Source organism: Vigna angularis, chromosome 11 (assembly GCF_016808095.1).
Source record: "Vigna angularis cultivar LongXiaoDou No.4 chromosome 11, ASM1680809v1, whole genome shotgun sequence".
In the NCBI taxonomy this organism is placed as follows: domain Eukaryota; kingdom Viridiplantae; phylum Streptophyta; class Magnoliopsida; order Fabales; family Fabaceae; genus Vigna; species Vigna angularis.
The window spans coordinates 12002637-12022073 of NC_068980.1; the positions used below are offsets into that span (position 1 = coordinate 12002637).

At 34.5% G+C, this 19437-nt stretch overlaps 2 protein-coding genes and 1 long non-coding RNA gene across 7 annotated transcripts; 2 read left to right on the top strand and 1 right to left on the bottom strand.

The window, feature by feature from the left end:
- Positions 1-173: 173 nt before the first annotated feature.
- On the top strand, positions 174-684 carry LOC108332395 (uncharacterized). Its single transcript, XM_017567646.2, has one exon. It carries the CDS (start codon positions 238-240, stop codon positions 502-504), a length of 267 nt encoding a protein of 88 aa, XP_017423135.1. The 5' UTR covers positions 174-237; the 3' UTR covers positions 505-684.
- On the bottom strand, positions 187-5479 carry LOC108332394 (probable disease resistance protein At4g27220). Of its 2 annotated transcripts, XM_052870316.1 has the most exons (3): positions 5232-5479; positions 4995-5115; positions 187-4414 (listed from the first exon to the last, which is right to left on the bottom strand). In XM_052870316.1, the coding sequence occupies exon 3, from the start codon at positions 4403-4405 to the stop codon at positions 1424-1426; it is 2982 nt and encodes a 993-aa protein (XP_052726276.1). In that variant the 5' UTR covers positions 4406-4414; positions 4995-5115; positions 5232-5479; the 3' UTR covers positions 187-1423. The 2 variants fall into 2 exon arrangements, with proteins under 2 accessions (XP_052726276.1, XP_017423134.1); XM_017567645.2 differs by having other exon boundaries at positions 4995-5479.
- On the top strand, positions 2082-17539 carry LOC128194694 (uncharacterized). 4 transcript variants are annotated; one of them, XR_008246016.1, is made up of 5 exons: positions 2082-2206; positions 6982-8227; positions 16466-17019; positions 17128-17202; positions 17318-17539. It is a non-coding gene; the product is annotated as an uncharacterized LOC128194694 (long non-coding RNA). The 4 variants fall into 4 exon arrangements; XR_008246015.1 differs by having other exon boundaries at positions 16466-16536; positions 16796-17019; positions 17128-17539; XR_008246014.1 differs by having other exon boundaries at positions 6982-8018; positions 8098-8227; positions 17128-17539.
- Positions 17540-19437: the final 1898 nt, after the last annotated feature.

Consider the following 19437-nt stretch of genomic DNA (forward strand, 5'->3'; position numbering starts at 1 on the left):
CAAGACAACGTGTGGATTTTTTTAAGTGGTAGGATTCAGCTGAAAACAGGGGGCACAGCGCCCCTGGTTTTGCTTTTCTCCAATTCCTTCCACCCCGATTAAGCCTGTGGTTTGGCATTAACCACCTTCCTGAAAATCACTCAATCACCCAAATATATATAGAAACAAACAAACCACTCAATCAACACATCCAAAAAGCACATACCAATTTTTCATCAAAAAGCCATAGCAGTTATCATGAGTGCAGCAACCAGAGCTTGGATTGTTGCATCCAGCATTGGGGCAGTGGAGGCCTTGAAGGATCAACTGGGGGTGTGCAGGTGGAATTATGCCTTGAGATCACTCCAGCAGCATGCCAAGAGCAACATCGGATCATTCACTCAGACCAAGAGCTTGTCCTCTGCAACTTCTGCTGCTGTTGCCCACAAGGTCAATAGGACCGAGGAATCCATGGGGAAAGTCATGGACTTGGGTTGTTGGGGTCCCAATACTATAAGGTTCTAGAGTGGAAAGTGAATGCCACACCTGCATTGTGCTACGAGTTTCATCCTATACTGCATTGTAGCCTTTCTGATGTCATTCTGTTATATGCTCTCTTTGATTCATACAAAATTTTGTCTATGAAATGGTGTACATATATGATATCCTATGAAATGAAAATTGAGATCTAATTTTCAGCTTCTATGTGCTTTGTTTCCATTTTATATTATGTGGGTATATGGATCTGTGAATTTTTTACAGAGGGCAAATCATAGAACATCAATGTCCTAATCGTGGAAAGTTAGAGAGAGGAATCGACCTGATCTGTGTTCTGATTCGCGCTTGTGCTTAAGTAATTGGAAACAATCAGAAAAAAAGCGACAGTAGAGAGGGTCCTTTTTATCAACAATGTTTTCATGTTAATTTGGTCAAATTACTGCCTTCCGCTTAAAATAAACCATGGATGGCAATAACTAAGAAAATCTAATCAGATCAGTCAATCTAATTCACCTTGTTTGCTGTCTTTAATTCAAAAGAGGATGTTTTGGATGGAGTGAGTAAAATTTAGAAAAGTCTGTTATTCCCTAAGCTAAAGACTTATCAATGAAAGAAAAACAATTTAGTTTCACTTTATTCACAGAGATATGGCTATGATGTCAAACTATGCTATGTGATAATAACATGGAACTCAATACGAGATGGTAAACTCTTACATTAACATTGGACATGAGTCTGTATAATCATTTGACTCTACAGTTGTCTTAAAAGTCTTCTCTCTAAGGGTTTGAGAAATTAGCTAGTGTAATCAATTCATCATACACAGTCATCATATTCCCAATATTTACATTTCAATCAACAAATTTTCAATTAGATTTCATTTCAGTTACCCAACCCAGTCATTATACTTCCAATATATACATATCAATATAGAGTAAGGCCAGAGTTAGAAAGAATCGTACAAAATCTGAACTGGGGTGGCGGTCTCTGGGAACCTCGCAAGTTTTGGACATTTAAAGATTCTAAAGTTTTTGAGAGACTCGCACTCCATTTGTGCACTACTTATGCTTTTGAGTTCTGGTAGGTGCTTCAATGATAATGACACTAACTTTGAATGTGTGACTACAATAGTATCTCTGTTAGTCACATAAGATTTTTTACCACCAAAGCTTTCATAATCTATTCCATCAACTGAGATTATTTCTTCCATTGATTTGCAGTTATGAACAGTTATCTCTTCTAAGTTCGGTAGATAAGCTAGCAATCTAGGTGTGAGAAGCTTCTTGATAAGGGGACAACGATAGATGAAAAAGTACTTCAGACAAGTATAAGCTCTTCCTGGTGGAAAGGTTTGAGCTGCAACTTCACCTTCCTTACATAGACCATGCAAATTTTTTAGGCTATAGAGTTCCAATGATTCTAAGCTGTGGAGAGAGGTGCAACATGAGGAAGAGCAAGATAAAGAAAACATGTACTCTGGTCCATCACAGTCTGCAATCTCACAGCGCTTTAAAGAGGTGGCATTTTTCAATGACATAACATCACATAAGCTCCGAATGTCATGACATCTTTCAACCTTCAAGCGTTGAATGTCTAAAGGGAGCATAAGGGGTGATTCTCCTGTTCTGATTTTGCAATTTGAAATTATCACATCCTTCCTAAAGCAAACCTCGGCAAAACAACACCACGGAGAGTTACCAAGAGACTCTTCAGTGTCTAACAGAAGAAGGTAACTTCTAGGTCCATATATGTTCATTGTTTTCACATAGGAATTGAAATGGTGCATGTTGTACAAGTTAGCTGCAAAAGTTTCCAACTTTCTCAGGCATGATGTATACTCTACTTTCACTTTTATCTTTCTTGACCACCAGTGGAGAATAAGAAATTGGAGACTAGTCAATTTTGCTACTTCTTTTCCTGATGACACCAAGTCTTTTGCATAAAGATTAAGCCATTTGAGGTTTACTAACATTTCCAAACCTTGAGGCATTTCTGTGATTGCAGTAAAAGATAGGTCCAACCTTAGTAAGGCCTGAAGCTTTGCCAGTGAAGGCATGTGCTTCAATCGCTTACAAGATGTTAGTAACAAAGCAGTGAGGGTACTCAAGTCAGACACAGATTTTGGCAAAACCTCAATATCTGTGAAAGACAAATCAAGAACTTCAAGAGCTGCCATGTGAACAAAAAACGAATCAGAGATCCTTGTCAAGGATTCATTGTGCTTCAAAATCAAGGTTCTAAGTTTAGGACACCTAGGTGATATCTTTGTTGGAATTTCATGTATCCAATTACACATCAAGGAAACCTTCTCTAGGTCCTCACTCCATTCTACTTCATCAGGAATCTTAGTCAATTGTAATCCAGCCTTCACCAGGAAATTGTTGTTCACCTTTATAACATTAATAGCCATTGCCCTCACCAAATCATGCATTTTCACCAATTGACTACCCACATAATACCCTTCTACATTGTTCATTGGTTCCACATGTTGGCATCCCCTTTTCATCATGCTAATAGCTATATGACTGCTAGCATCCTGTAGCCCCATGCATTTCTTTCCACCAACAAAATTTTCCACTTTCCCCAGAAGACAAATGTTCTCAAGCTTATTCACTATGCTGTTCCCTTCATCAAACATGGCCTCCAAACTTTTCATTCCATTCACCAGCCCCTCATCAACAAAACTCTCTATCAAAACATCCCTGTCTATTTCAAAATCTTCAGGATACAATGCACAGCATAAGAAGCACTGCTGTACCATTTTATCATTCAAGTGATCATAGCTAAATCTCAACACCCGGAGCACCTCCATTTCCATTTCCTCGTGCTTTGCTTCTGTGTTTCTTAGTTCTTCCAGTGCGTGCCGCCACTCACAAATCTCTTCCACTCCCCTCATGCTCCTAGCCAATGTAATAATTGCAAGGGGTAAACCAGCACATTTCTTTGCAACAGATCTTGCAACCTGTTTTACTTCTGGAGAAAGAGTTGTCTGTTGTCCAAGGTTGTCTACAAATAAGGTCCATGCTTCTTCCATCGAAAGAGGCTCCACTTTGACACTGCTTTTACAATTCATCCTTCGACACACATCTAAGGAACGACTTGTCAAAACCAGTTTTAGCCCATCTGCTCGCACAGGAATTCCCACTCTCTCTAGAGGAAAATGGTTCCACACATCATCTAGAAAAAGAACACATCTTTTCCTTCTCACCAAGGCCCGTGATAATCTTGCTGCTCTCTTCCTTTCATCACTTTCTTTGGAAATATCTATCCCAACTATTTTTGCCACATCGCACTGCAATTTATGAATGCTAAATGACTTTGAGATAGTCACCCAAAACACACTTTCAAAGTTGGTGACTGCTGTTAAAAGCATATTATGTATGTGCATTAGCACACTTGTTTTTCCCACTCCTCCCATGCCATACACACCAATCATCAACACACCATCGTTCATCAACCAGTCCCATATCTTACGAACATTTTTCTGAAACATTGCACCTGCTAATTCTGTTGTCAACAATGCACATCCTCTTGATTCCTGTGCACTGCCCACAATTCCTTCAGGGAACCTACCACGCTCCACGAGATCTGTAACTTGTCCTGTTAATTTCCTTACTTGTACAATTAGCTTTAGATGCCTAAACATTCCACAATCTCTCAATTCCTGAACCATGCCATGCACTTCAGTTTTCTTTCTTTTAACATTTCTCAACCAATTTTCAACTTCTCGTTTCCTTTTCTTTCCATGCTCTAGCTCTTCAATTTCTAGCTCTTTGTTTATGTCATGTTCCAGGCAGCATAGCTCTTCTAGTTTCATCTCGAGCATCTGTACATTGTCATTGAAGCCGTTGAATCCGCTGAGAATATCCAAGATTAGAGAATATATTTCACTGGTTTTCACCAAGCCTTCTACGATTCTAGTGGCCATAACATGCTCCTGCCGCAAACAGAAACAGAAAAGGAAGGGGAAAAAAATCAAGCAGTTGGTAGCCATAGAAAGTTGTAAAAGGAAAATAAGAAAAAGATAATAAAAATGTTCTAATTCGAAGGCTATTCATTCAGGAAACCAACTACTGCTATGCAAAAACAATGTTTGTAAATTGTAATGGTTGAATTCTGCAGTCTGCCGAGTGCGCTTGTAGAATACCATTTATCTTCCAGATTTAAGGAAACTCGTTGAATTTATTAATTAACAAGTTCATGTTCCTTGTTTCTGCTAATTTCTCTTGAAAGGAACTATGTCTGGTATAAGATTATTCATGTAACATCATATAAGGGTATGATCTCTTGACAAAACTGAATTATGGAGAACCAAAAAAGCATGTTATCATATTTCAAGGTAAAACATTCGAATAACCATCATACCAACAAAATACAGTTGCAAAAGAAAACAAGCAACTTTTACTGGTGTGCATCCAGCAAGAAAAAAGAAACTGAATTTACTCAATTAAGGGCCAGGAATTAAAATAATTAAACAAAAAAGTGATAAACAGTGGAACTAAGAAGCTGATTTTTACCTGAATACAACAAGATTTGAATTCTTAGAAAGAATACATAGTTCAGGTAACACACAAAGAGCTTTTTGATCCAGGGATCCTTATTCTGCGAACGAATGATAACACAATGATATATGTGCATCTGAACCAACACGACCAACCAAACATGGCGTAAGAATCATGGAAAAAATATGAGCATGCAAGAATGGTAGAATTCAGTTTTTGCCAAGAAACAGAAGAAGAAAAATTATGCCACACCACTGGTGTTCCAAAGTCTTTGCCGTGACTGCATGGTATTGTCTTTGAAAAGACAGCACGTAGAAAAAACAAGTGCTGGTAATAATCACCATTAGAGTTGTTCAAAACTAAATTAATAAAATAATAAAAGAAAATTATATTCCAGGGTGATTCCTAATCTATACGACATGAATCAAATCTATACAGAGGATTAACACAGTCCGTCAAAAATTTAAAAAGTAATGAATTGGTGATTCTTTTTATATATTATTCATCTTTTTCATTTTTATTTTCACTGATATAACTGAATCAAAATCACGCGTAAACGCTAGTCACCATTGACTAGACCAAGATGTTGTTTATTCTCAGTATATTGTTTAAGTTTTGTAATTCTGGAAGATTCATTCTTTCTGCAGTGAGTCAAATGTATGAAATTTTGTTCAGAGTCTTGCCGTTAGTTTTGACCCTGGTTTGGTGAAAGTAATTTAATATGTTATTCTATCAATTTTGTCTGACATGGGAGAGAGTGCTACTAGTCTTGCCTAAAACTGTTTGCATTCTTCGTTTAATCAAACTACTAATAATGGATAACCATATCAAAGTACCTTCTATAAAATTAGACCATTGACTACATGAGCTTAGAGATGAATTTCGCATATTCAAGTCACAATTTAAATTTGCAATAGATGTTGGATTTTGAATTTTAGAAAATATAAAAAACATGTTATATAAAAGAGTTCATGATTTATTTTATATTATATATTAAATAAATGGATAAAAAGGTAAAATAAATTATATGTACATTCTAATAACAAAATAAATATAAAAAAAATTAAAAAATAAAATAAATAGATAAAAAAGTAAAATAACTTCTAGACACATGTGCAGCAAAATAAATATATATATATAAAAAATTAAAAAATAAAATAAATAGATTAAAAAAATAAAATAACTTTCATACATAACAAAAAAATAAAAATGAATAAAATAAAAATGTAAAATGTAAAAATGTAAAATAAATTAATTAATTAATTAATTTTTAAGACATTTGTCAACCAAATAAAATGAATATTAAAATAAATTTGTTAGTATTTTATTTTATTATTTTACTAAAAAACTAATTTTTAGGATATTTATCAATAAGATAAAATAAATACTAAAATATATTTGCTAATATTTTATTACTATATTATAATAGATTTGAGATAGATCAAAATTTGGTGAGATATAATTTTATAAGTTTTCTTAAAGAATTTAAAGAAAGCTCATAAAATAACAATTTCAAAAGTTACGCACAATATTAAATGTAATTCATAAAAATTCAAAGAAAAAAAAACTCTTCAGACTCTAAGCATGTGTTCGTTTCTATGGATGGTATTGTAGATAGCGAAAAGCGAAGACGAAAATGAGGGTGATGTTGTGTTCACTTTCGCCGATTTGTGACGACGGAATTGAGTGGATTTGCGGGATATGTGATTTTTGTATCACTCGCATATATGAGATGATTTGCGGTGATTGTAAAGCAAATGTCATGTTTGTCCTTAGTAGATATGATAATACCAGCAGAGGCAGCAGAGAAAAAAAAGATATTCGATTCTTACATGTGATAATCGATTCCAGGCAGAGTTAATATATAATAATGCACATAGTTAATCTAAGACATTGCTTCATACATCACGAGTATGTTACTGTGGTTGGGTAGCTTTGGTGGCTTATCTGTTCAGTAGTGCATTTTCTTCACTTTGACAGGCCAACTTTGTTGCTTTGGCAGGCTAGCAATGCAGAGATTCGATTATCTGCTTCTCTGGTTTGACACAACTACACAAAAGCCTTCACAGCCAACACAGGAAAGATTCCTGGCAATACAGTGTTTGGTTTGAATTTCAAAACAGCCTTGAAAACCGTAGACCATTTATTAAAATGAGCCTTGGTTGATGTATGTTTGGTTTGTGTGTTAAGTGCAAGTTGGTTCGTGTATTATTTGAGCTGAATATATCTCGAGTGGATTTATCCTTCATCATTCATGAGCTATTGATTGCGGTTGAGAAGTGTCCGTTGTTGTGTGCTGAGTGCATTGAAGAGCGGAGGTGCATCAGATTGATCAGGTTAGTAAATGTAGTTGTAAGGTATGTTAAATATTTTCAGGTTGGAGGCATGGATGTAGCGTTTTCATATAGACCAGGAATGGAGAGTGGTGTTGAAGATGCGTTGAAGATGGGCAAGGAAAGGTTGAAGCAGGAAGAGGCGTTGAAGATGGAGAAGCCAAGGTTGAAGACAAAGTTCTGTATTCGGTTCCAAAAGCTGTATCTGGTTCCATTTCTCAGAAGAAAAATAATGAATGTAGTGTATTCGGTTACGGGAGTGCGTATTCGGTTACGGTGTAGAGTGAGAGGAAAGTTGGGTGGTGTATTTGATTCTTCTTCGTTTATTCGGTTCCAGCTTATTGGGTGAGCGTGGTGTAGAGCTGGATTCGGTTACGAGCTGCCTTATTCGGCTCCAACAAGCTTCATCGTTCTTCGATGCTTCATTCATTCCGTCATTTGATTGTTAACATGGTTGATGTTGCGCGTTGTGGGCGTGAAGAACATTGATGGACATGTAGAGGTCCATGGAGCAGTGCATGTAGGAGGCCGATAATTCATCCGGCCATGGGAGTGGTAGGAGTTCGGTGTATGTCATGACCCCTAACGTTTTGATTGTGTTGCAGGTTTTACGAAGGATAACTAGGGGCTTGGTTTGCTGGTGAAGGTGTTGAAGACTGTCGTGGTCGTTGGTGGAGGTGTTGTCAAAGAAGACGACGGTGTGAAGGTGGTGGACATTCATGAGGTGACCATGAAGGTGTTTGTTGGTCTTGAAACCTTGTTAACAATATGTTATAATGTTGCAGGTTATGACATGCAGTGGAGTTGGAGATTGAGAGGAGTTTGATGCATTCGTGGATTTGGTGATTCATTATGTGGTGGTGATTGGATTTTGAAACCAAGTTGCAAAAAATCAATCAAAAGTGTTCAAGATAGGTGAGCGTTTTATGGTTGCTTGAAAATGAAGAAGTTTATGCTTAGTTGTTTGTGTTTTAAATTTGTATGTGTGTTAATTGGATGTTTAATAAATTAGTACGTGTCACTTGCATGTTGAACAAGTTCAAAATTTTTTGTGAAAGTATTGAAAAAGTTGTGGTCATCTAATTGGTGTGTAGAAGCTGGTTGACACTGCATTGGAGTTGTTTTGGAATATTTTTAATCAATCTTACTTCAAATCCTAACAAGTCTTGCAAAGATATGTGTTATAGTTTGTTTATTTATTTTTTTAATCAATATATGAATGCATGAATGTAGTATGTAGTAGTATTATGAAACCAGTAATAGTGTTTATAATTACTTATGATATTTTGCTATTTAAAATAGTGTTTATATTTGTTTAAGTAAATATAGATGGAAGAAGAAATAGATTTATCATATTTAGACCGTGAAGATATAGATGATGATGTGGTTGGTGTAGACTTCAATATAGTCTCAACGATACGTCAACAATTACAAATAATCACTTCACTGGCTGCACTAACAATGTTATGCATTGTTGGACGTGCGTTGAGTATCTTGAATATGTACTCCAGTGATTCGAGTAGTGTAAGCAATTTCCTACCAGACAGAGACCGTCGTAGGGAGCAATTAATGTCATACCTTGTGCATACTAATCGGTGCCGCGACATTATTAGGATGGGTCCAGAGGCATTTATTAATCTTTGTGCGAGACTAAGAACAACTTGGTTAGTTAACGACGCCATTCGGTCGACAGTGGAGGAACAAGTTGCTCAATTTCTTCATATAATTGGCCATAATGTTAAGAATCGAAGTGTCACAGTTTTCTTTCATCGATCTGGGTCGGCAGTTAGCAAATACTTTCACAATGTGTTGGATGCTATTTTAACCTTGGAATCAGAATTCTTAATTCAACCCTCAGGAAATGAGGTTCATCCATATGTGAACAACAACAATCGATTTTACCCGTACTTTAAGGTACTCATTAGAACATATTTGAAGATGTTATTTTATCAAAGGATGATAAATATGATGACTTGTTAATTCTATGTTTAGGGGCCATAGACGGTACTCATGTTCGTGTAAAGGTGTCAAGATCAGATGCTCTGAGATTTCGAGGAAGAAAAGATTGGCCAACTTAAAATGTGTTTGCGGCATGTGATTTTGATATGAAATTCACATACATTCTAGCTGGGTGGGAAGGCACTGCATCTGATTCAAGAATTTTAAAAAATTCTCTTGACCGAGATGATCTGTTGGTTATCCCCCAAGGTGAGTGTGTATGTTGTGATCTTGAAGATTTAATTCATTAGTCACTAAATACCTTTATGTGTACAACATTGAAGGAAAATACTACCTCGGTGATACTGGATTTATGTTGAAAAGCACAGTTTTGACTCCATACAGAGGCGTCAAATATCACCTTAAAGAATATACACGTAGAGGACCACAGAATCCACGCGAGTTGTTTAATCATCGACATTCATCATTGAGAAATGTTATTGAAAGAACTTTTGGTGTGCTGAAAATATGATTCCCTATCATTGCAAGTGGCACTGAACCACATTATGGATTAGAGACAATGACAGACATTATATTAGCTTGTTGTATCTTACACAACTTCCTTCGTGGTGTGGATAACGATGACTCATTACTTGATGAAGTTGATAATGAGTTGAATGAAAGGGAAGAGCATAATGTTTCATCATAAGTTAGAGAAGAGGATCATATGATTGGTTGTAGTATCAGGGATTCCATAGCAAATCAAATGTGGCGAGATTATAAAAACTCGTAGTTATTGTATTATTTTAAGTTGTATAACTATTATGTGTAAAAATGACAACAACTTTCTTTGTAATTATGGCTGTTTAATCTTAACTTGTTACCATTTTTTTTTTATCAATTAGGTTTAACATGAACAGAGGGAAAGGAGTCGCTATTGAGTCCTCTGGTCCTACTAGAGAGTTCATAAAGTGGACAGAGGACATGGACGCACATCTTCTACATACCATGATTGAGGAATCACAGATCAGTAATAGGGTTGACGGAAGCTGGACATCCCAAGCTTATAGTAACATTGTTGATAATCTTCATAGCTCTGGATAAAAAATTTCCCCAATATGGCACGCACTCAACAATCAAACCACTAATCCTAACTTTTAATCAGTTTTCCCTAACTAAACGTTGTGTTTTGATTAAAATAAAGTTTTTTAAAACTGTAAATAAATAAAATCCAGCTCAGACGCTGAAATCCTGCCACGTGAATAAAATTTGCTCAGTCACCAAGCCACGAATCACAATTTTTAATGTCGTCCAGCCTAATTAACGGCGAGACCCAAATTGATTTAATTTTACACAATAAGGGACCTAATTGAGACCATTTAGAATACGAGGACTTATTTCAGACAAACCTACACAAACAGGGATGTGCGAAAGGATTAAATCTAAAAATTACTTTATTATCGTATTAGTGATTCTATTTCGTCTGATAATGCAAACCATCCTGGACATTATTCTGTTCTTCAACGGTTCATGAAAAAATAATAGAAAATTTCTTTGTGTCACCATTTTTTCTTCTACACCCTCATAAGTAAAGTAGAAAGTCAAATTTGTCCTCATTATCTTCCCTCCTCCTCCCCATGTACATCCATACTTTCCTCTGTCTCCATCCCATCTTCTTTGCTTAAAATATAGATCAACCGAATAAGTTTAATAGTATTATATATTTAAAATGAATAACCAAGACATTCACATTTTGCAACAAAATGATGTTCAAATTGACATACAAAAATGGAAGAATGAATCTGCATTGGCAGGAACCTGCTATGGAAAAGTGGCAACTCTGAAGACCAAGTTGGGAGGAAATTCGTTACACAAAACAAAATTGTTTTCATTGTGGTCATTCTCATGTAAGTTTCAGATTCTACCATTCAAATTTGGAATGTAATTTATATTATGGATTATAAAATCTATAAGGTAATAAGATAAAAGAGAAATAGAGTGAGGAAAAATTAGAAGACAGACAATACACTAAATGTTCAAAGATAACTCTATATTATATTTCAAACTGTTATACAAGCACCTTATTTATAGGAATGAAAGAATAGGAAAAAAACATTACTATAGTTTCAATTTTTGGTTTACAACAACATATACACTAACACACCTCTCTAAACCAAAAACTAGACAAAACAAAAACACCCTTTCTTTACATGGAAAGGTTGTTGATTTATTTAACTTAATCTCCAAAGGCGTCTATTTTGACAACACCTATTTGCTTTCTAAGAGATAGAAAATGTTCCCCTTAAAGTCTTGGTTAGGACATTTACAAGTTGATCTTCTGACTTATAGTGTGCAATCTCTAATTTCCCATTGCTAACTTGTTCCCCGATGTAGTGGAACCTTTTTTCAATGTGTTTACTTCTCCCATGAGAAGTTGGATGTTTAGCTAGATCAATAGCTGAATTGTTGTCCACAAGCAGTCTTACTTTTCCAGCTAATTCAATCAAAGAATTTAAGTAGGTTGCCTGACAAGTACCTTCATAGGCAGCTATATACTCTGCCTCACAAGATGATAGAGCCACCACATGTTCCTTTATTGAGTTCCAAGAAATGGGTGAGCCTCCAAGGAAGAAGATGTACCTTGTTGTACTTCTTGTATCCCATTTTTTCCTACACCAATCTGCATCCGAATATGTAGTAATCTCCAAACCATTTTCAACCTTTCCTCCTGGTAGTAATATCCCATAGGCATGTGTCCTTTGTAGGTATCTAAGAATTCATTTAGCTGCATTCAGGTGTGACACCCTTGGACTTTGCATGTATCTACTTATTACTTCAACCAACACTTTAACTCAGGTCTGGCCTGGTGTTACAAAGGCATCTCAAACTCTCACTATCTTCTTATAATTTGTAGGAGCTACAACCTCTTCCTCATGTTCCTTTTCCAACCTCAAACCTACCTCTACTGGTGTGTTGACAACATTGCTCTTGTGCATATCAAATCTTTTCAACATGTCTAGAGCATACCTTGACTGATGCATCACAATTCCTTAGTAAACTCAATTCCCATAAAATAGCTTCGCCTTCCTAAATCACTCATTTTGAATTCATTCAACATTTTAGCTTTAAAAGCTTAAATAAATTCCTCATTGCTTCCTACGATGAAAAGGTCATCAACATACAAACATACTATCAACTTTTCTAGTTTATCAGCATACAAACAACAATGTACATACAATCCATGCTTAGAAACACATTTTTCAAACCCAATGCTGCTCATGAAGCCATCTATTCTCTTATTCCAGACCCTTGGAGCTTTTTTAAGTCCATAAAGAGCCTTTCTCAGCCTATACACCTTGTGCTTATGCTCTTTATTCTCAAATCCTTGTGGTTGAACCACATATACTTCTTCTTCTAGTTTGCCATTCAAGAACGCAAATTTTACATCTAGTTGATGCAATGACCCATGGAAATGTGTTGCCAAGGAAACTACCAACCTGATTGTCTCTATTCTGGCCACATGTTAAAATACTTCTCCATAATCTATTCCATCTTGCTTTAGGAATTACTTGGCTACCAATCTGGTTTTGTGCCTCACAATAACACCTTGTGGATTTATTTTGGACTTATAAACCCATTTTAATGCTATTGGCTTCTTATTATGAGGTAATTTTGTCAATACTCATGTCTGGATTTTCTCAATTGACTCAATCTCTTCTTACATTGCTTTTCACCATCTTTCATTTGTGACAGCTTGGTCAAACTCAATAGGTTTTGCCTCAACTGTGAGAGCAAAGTGCACGAAATTACCTTTAGCTATAACAGTAGCATCACAAAATAACTCGGTCTCTCAAATGTGCTAACAAATGAGTGGTTCTTGATGACCTTCTAACACTGACATCATTGTCACCAGAGTCTTACTACACTTCTAAAATTTCATTTTTCAGAACAATGGTTTATGTTCTCACTCCAGTTGATTCCCAACTCCGTGTTTCAATTTCATCAACAATGACATCCCTGTTGATAGTGATTTGTCCATACTTGGGGTCATAAAACTTATATCCCCCAATGGAGTGGTAACCAACCAGAATCAAAGGTACTCCTTTATCATCTAATTTTCTTCTCAACTCATCTGAAACATCCTTATAACACACATAACCAAATATCTTTAAGTGAGTCATATTTGGTTTTACATCAGACCAAGTCTGTTCAGGTGTAATACCTCTCAACCATTTTGTTGGTAATCTATTTAAGATGTATGTGGTTGTCAATACAACCTCTCCCCATAGAAAGTTTGACAAACTCTTACTCTTCAACATACATCTAATCATATTTAATATGGTTCTCTTTTTTCTCTTTGTTGTTCTATTGTGTTGTAGTGTATAGGGAGGAGTAACCTCATGTACTATACCTTCCTTTTCACAACAATTCTTGAACTTAGTGGAAGTATACTCCCCTCTTCCATCTGTCTTAAGAACTTTAATCCTCTTCTCACTTTGCTTTTCTACCATACTCTTGAACTTTTGGAAAACTTGCAGCACTTCACATTTTTTCTTCAACAAATATGTCCAAATCTTCCTAGTCCAATCATCAACAAACAACAAAAAGTACCTACTACCCTTAGGTGTTTCTGTCTGAATTGGACCACAGACATTTGAGTACATTACTCCCAACTTCTCTGATGTCTTTTGAGGCAAATATTTCTCAAAACTCCCCCTAGTTTGTTTAAACTGAATGCACTTACATATTGTTTGATATGTTAACCATGGGTAAGCCATCCACCATATCTTTTTTGCTTAGTTGACATAGATCCCTAAAATTCAGATGTCCAAATCTTAGATGCCACAATCATTCTACCTTGTTTTTTGATACAGGAAAACATTGGTGTTTGACTATACTCATCACCACCCAAAATGTCCTATTTTGAGACAAATGAGCTTGGAGAATGAGTCTCTTGTTCTTATCATTGAGACAATTGTTCTCCATTTTCATCACAAACCCTTTTTGAAGCAGTTGGCCTAGACTAAGCTGGTTGTTCTTCAGGCCTGACATATGCATAACTTCTTCAATGACCACTTCTTTGTCATCACCATCCCTTAAGAGCACCCTTCCAGACCCTTCTGCTATTAGGCTTCTGTCATCAACAAATTTTATCCTTCCTTGAATAACTTCTTGCATTTTCACAAACCACTCCTTCCTCTCAACCATGTGTTGGCCATTAACATCACTGCCTAAAAATTTGACATTTCATCTTGGGCCAAATGAGCCCTCTTCGTCGGTGTGTTCTTGGCTCCATCTCCCTTCCAACATTCTTTGGCAAAGTGGCCAAATTTTTGGCAGTTGTAGCACCTTACTTTCTTCTTGTCAAACTTCCATTCTTTCTTCCCATCAGAATTGGTGAAAGACTTTTGATTCTTACGCTTGACTAAATCAATAGAATCTTCATCTTATTGTTCATGTGATTCTTTGTGTTTCGTACTACCTTTGCTACCTTTCTTGAACCCCTTCTTGCTTTTGTATTGAGACTGAGCTTGGAATGTTTGTTCTTGGCATTGCTTCCGTTTATTGATGTGATACTCGTGTGCAATGCTGCAATTTTTATATTTCCATGGCCTTTAGATCCCATGTTTCCTTAATAGCTACAACTACATGATCAAATGTGGGTGGCAAAGTCCTCAAAATTTTATCTACAACATACTGGCCTGAAATGACATTCTTGTATGCCCGCATTGCATTTATATGCTCCTGAACTTTGTCAAAATAATTTGTCATTGTTTCATTGTCATCTATCGTCAAGAACTCAAATTGCCTCCTAAGGGTTTGTAACCTCACTTTCTTATTTTTATCACCATCCTCGTAAGTCTTCATCAAAATCTCCCAGACTTCCTTAACATTGGTTGTTTTGGAGATTTTGTTGAAAATCTTTGAGCTCACACATTGATAGATGAGAAACCTTGTCTTGCTATATAATTTATGGTGCAATTTGTAACTTCTTTTCTCTTCATCATTAGCCTTCAAATTCAACTCTCTCAACCTTTCCATATTAATTTTTTCAATATTTTGAAAGCCAAATATGATTTGCATCTTGATACGTCAGTCATCAAATATCTTGCCATCAAAAAATAGAAGTGGCTCTTATATCATTTCTCCAAACCCTGTCATTCCTTTTCTTGATCAAGTCTTGAAGCTTCTTGGACTTCCTTGTTTCACCCGAAACGATTGCGCTCCCAAATAACACTTCTTTTCTGAATTCACACTTTTCAAGAACATGATATCCATTCACAGTCTCTACATAGATCTTGTTAAATTCTTAATACCATATAGGATAATAAAAAAAAAAAGTAAAGAAAAAAAAACCAGAAGGCAAAGAATACACTCAATGTTCAAATGTAACTCTATGTTATATTTCAAACTATTATACAAACACTTTATTTATAGGAATGAAAGAAGAAAATAGTTTTCAGTTTTTGGTTTAAAACAAAATTTACACTAACAAAATCCAAAATATAATTTACATAATTCTGAATTAATTATGTATATTTTTATTATGAATTATATAATTTAAAATATAATATTATATTACAGATTATATAATTTAGAACATAATTTTTATTATGTATTTTATTTCAAAATTTATTATGAGGTTATACAATTCAAATATAATTTTGTATTATGAATTATATAATTTAATATAATTTATATTTTAGATTATTTTTTAAATTTGCGTTATGAATTTTATAGTTTAAATTATATTATGAGTTATACAATCCAAAACATTTACATATTATAACATTTTAAAAGAATATGGAGCTAGAAGAAAACGTAGGAGTACAAGAAAAAACTTCTAAAATAATGAACTTATAAAAATCAAAGACTTTTTTTCTTCCTGCACTTTTTTCCGTATTCCCCAATTAAAATAGATATTTTACCTTGCATAACATGATACCTGTTTTGAAGACTTTTTAGAACAAACATTCTAGAAAAGAAAAATTGGAATAGAATTTCTTAATAAGATTTCTAGAATGGAATTTCCGAAATTCATGAAATACATTTTGAAACAAACTTTCTTGAACACAATGTTTAGAATAAGTTTTTCAGTATGTATATAATCCCTAACAAGCCTTTTAGAATGAACTTTTTAGAATACATAAAATATGTTTTGAAAAGTAATTCTTTTCAACAATGCGTTCGGTCTCTTTTCTTCTTCCTTTACAGCTTCTCGCTCTCTTCTTCTTCCGTAATGATAGCACTGAAAGACAGCGACAACAACTATCATAGTAAAACAGGTATTTTAGGTTTTCTTTGTTAGAGTGGTTCCATTCAATAATAATTGGGGTGCAGGAAACAAAAGAAAGAAACCAAGGAGAGGGTTTGATAGATCATTTTAATTTGGTTTAAACCCTTTAGTTGTTCCTATTTACGTGGATGTTTTCCATTTTGATCACATTCTTATTAGAATCCCCAATTGAGTCCTTATAAGTCGTAATTTGAATTAATTGAGCCCTTGTTGTTAAATTGAGTTAACGAGATTAAGTTTTTGCACAGGTGAAAGGATGACTTGTTAATTTCTTTAAACGTGGCAGATTTAGAGTTGAAATGTGGCATGGATTAGGCCTTTATGAGTGGAATTATGTAAAATGTAATATTATAAAATTAGGGAATTCTAAAATGGGATTTAGGGTTCAATCAAATTGAATTTGGGATCCTCAAGGAGCTCTCAGAATTCATCCTTAAACGCCTCGACAATAAAAGTCCCGTCGTCAAACAAGGTACGCATGCAGCTTTTAATTAATCATTGTTATTACTATTCCCTGGAATATGAATATTAAATATATTGAAATTAGATTTCGATCATTGTGTTGGTTTGCATTTGACAGGCTTTGAGATTGATCAAGTATGCGGTTGGAAAGTGTGGTGTAGAGTTTAGAAAGGAAATGCAGAGACATTCAGTGGTAATTCGGCAGTTGTTACAATACAAGGGTCAATTGGATCCTCTAAAAGGGGATGCACTCAATAAGGCTGTTAGAGACACTGCTCAAGAGACTATCTTTGCTATTTTTTCTGCAGATGATAACATCAGCAAGCCACCGTCTTCGGCTTCTGCGTCCGCTGATCTTAATAGACGGATCGAAGGGTTCGGGAACACCAACTATCTAGCTCCTTCTCAGGATAAGAAATCATTTCTCAATGAGGTTGTAGATATTGTAAGTGCAACCATTAAGCAAGGACTCAGTGCCTTCACACAGGGCCATTCTTCGCTTCCCAAATAGAATCCCAAATTCAATTTGATTGAACCCTAAATCCCATTTCAAAATTCCCTAATTTTATATTATTACTTTTACATAATTCCACGCATAAAGGCCTAATTCATGCCACGTTTCAACTCTAGACATGCCACGTTTAAATAAATTAATACGTTATCCTCCCACCTGTGCAAAAACTTAACCCCGTTAACTAAATTTAACGGCAGGGGCTCAATCGATTCAAATTACCACTTATAAGGACTTAATTGGAGATTCTAATAAAAAGGAGATCAAAATGGAAAAATCTCACATAAATAAGAACAACTAAATGATTTAAACCTTTTAATTTCGGAAGGCGAATTTCGAAATAGTCTTACTTCCGGAATTATATACATAAATGCATCCATTCATTGCAATCCAACCATCACAAAATAATGATTAAAAAGTTAAAAACAAAATGAATGAACAAAAGAACAAAGCAAAAGAGAAATTTAAGATCCAAGAAAAGGTGGTCCCCAACAAATAAAAAACAAAAGAACAAATTGGATTTACTTTTTCTTAATAACGACTAAAAGCATAATTATTATATAACATGTTTATTTTCATTGAAACTTTTAATAAAAATAAATATGAATAACTCAGAAAAGATTTGGATAATAGGGGAAAATCAATATAAACGATAAACAAATATAAAAAGAGTGTAAAACTGACTGAAATTGATCTAATGATGAAAGTTGGAATAATTCTAGTGTAAACTGGCTCAATTATATTAATGTTGTTGAAATATAATACTACAAAACATTAATTCCTCTAAAATGAATAAAGGCAATAGTGTGAGCCATAGTGACAATGGTCATCTAGAAACTTTAAAGTGTATTTATATTATTAAATAAATTTTACCCCTGGTATTCAAGTAAAAAATAAATAATAACATTACCCGCGACTTAAAAATACTGTCTAATTACTATGTATTATTAATTTAACTCTTAATTAATAAAAAAATATTTTAAATATGATTTAAAAAATTGTCAACAAGCTTATGCATATCAATACAAAAACATATTTTATTAAAATTACGAAAATATATATAACCATGCAACATTGTAAAAATATAATTTTGCACTATTTGTAGATTATAGTTAAATTAAAAATTACTCCATTATCGTGTTACCCATTCTATTTCATTTGAGAAATGCAAACTATCCTTTACCTGGGCTTTTTCTCTTCGGCGCACCCCACAATTTTTAAGGCACCCATAAAATTTGAAAATAACTATTTAATCCTTTGCAAGAGTGACTCTTGGATCATCTATTTGAAAATATTTTAGAATCATGAGAATATAATTTCCATAACTAGATTTTAATAACAAATTTTCAAAGCAATATTTCTGGAATGGGATTTCTAGAACAGGATTTCTGAAATGCATAAATTGCATTTTGGAAAAGGTTTATCATATAATAAATACCTTTTGAAACAAATTTTTTAGAATGAACTTTTTGAACAAATTTTCCAGAACATATAAAATGCATTCTGGAAAGAACTTTTCGAAGCAAACTTTTTTCTCTTAAACCCATTCTATAGTATGGGGTGCGTTTAGTAATTATATGTTGCGGGAAGCAAAATACAAAAAACAATCCAAAATTGTTCATAAATTTGTGCTGGCCCAATTGATTCAAGGATTGGGAAGAACATAAATGCATGCATGCAGAAACATGCATTACAATCCAACCATCACAGAAGAATGATTAAAAAGTTAAAAACAAAATCAATGAACAAAAAAAAAAAAAACAAAATGAAAGAGAAATCTAAGATCTAAGACAAGGTGGGTCCCCAACAAATTAAGTGCATGATTTTCTCTGCTTTCTCCGTCTTCTTGTCATCAATATAGTTAGATTCTGTTGGAATATCACTCTTCCCTTTGTTCAAACCTTCCAACATTAACGT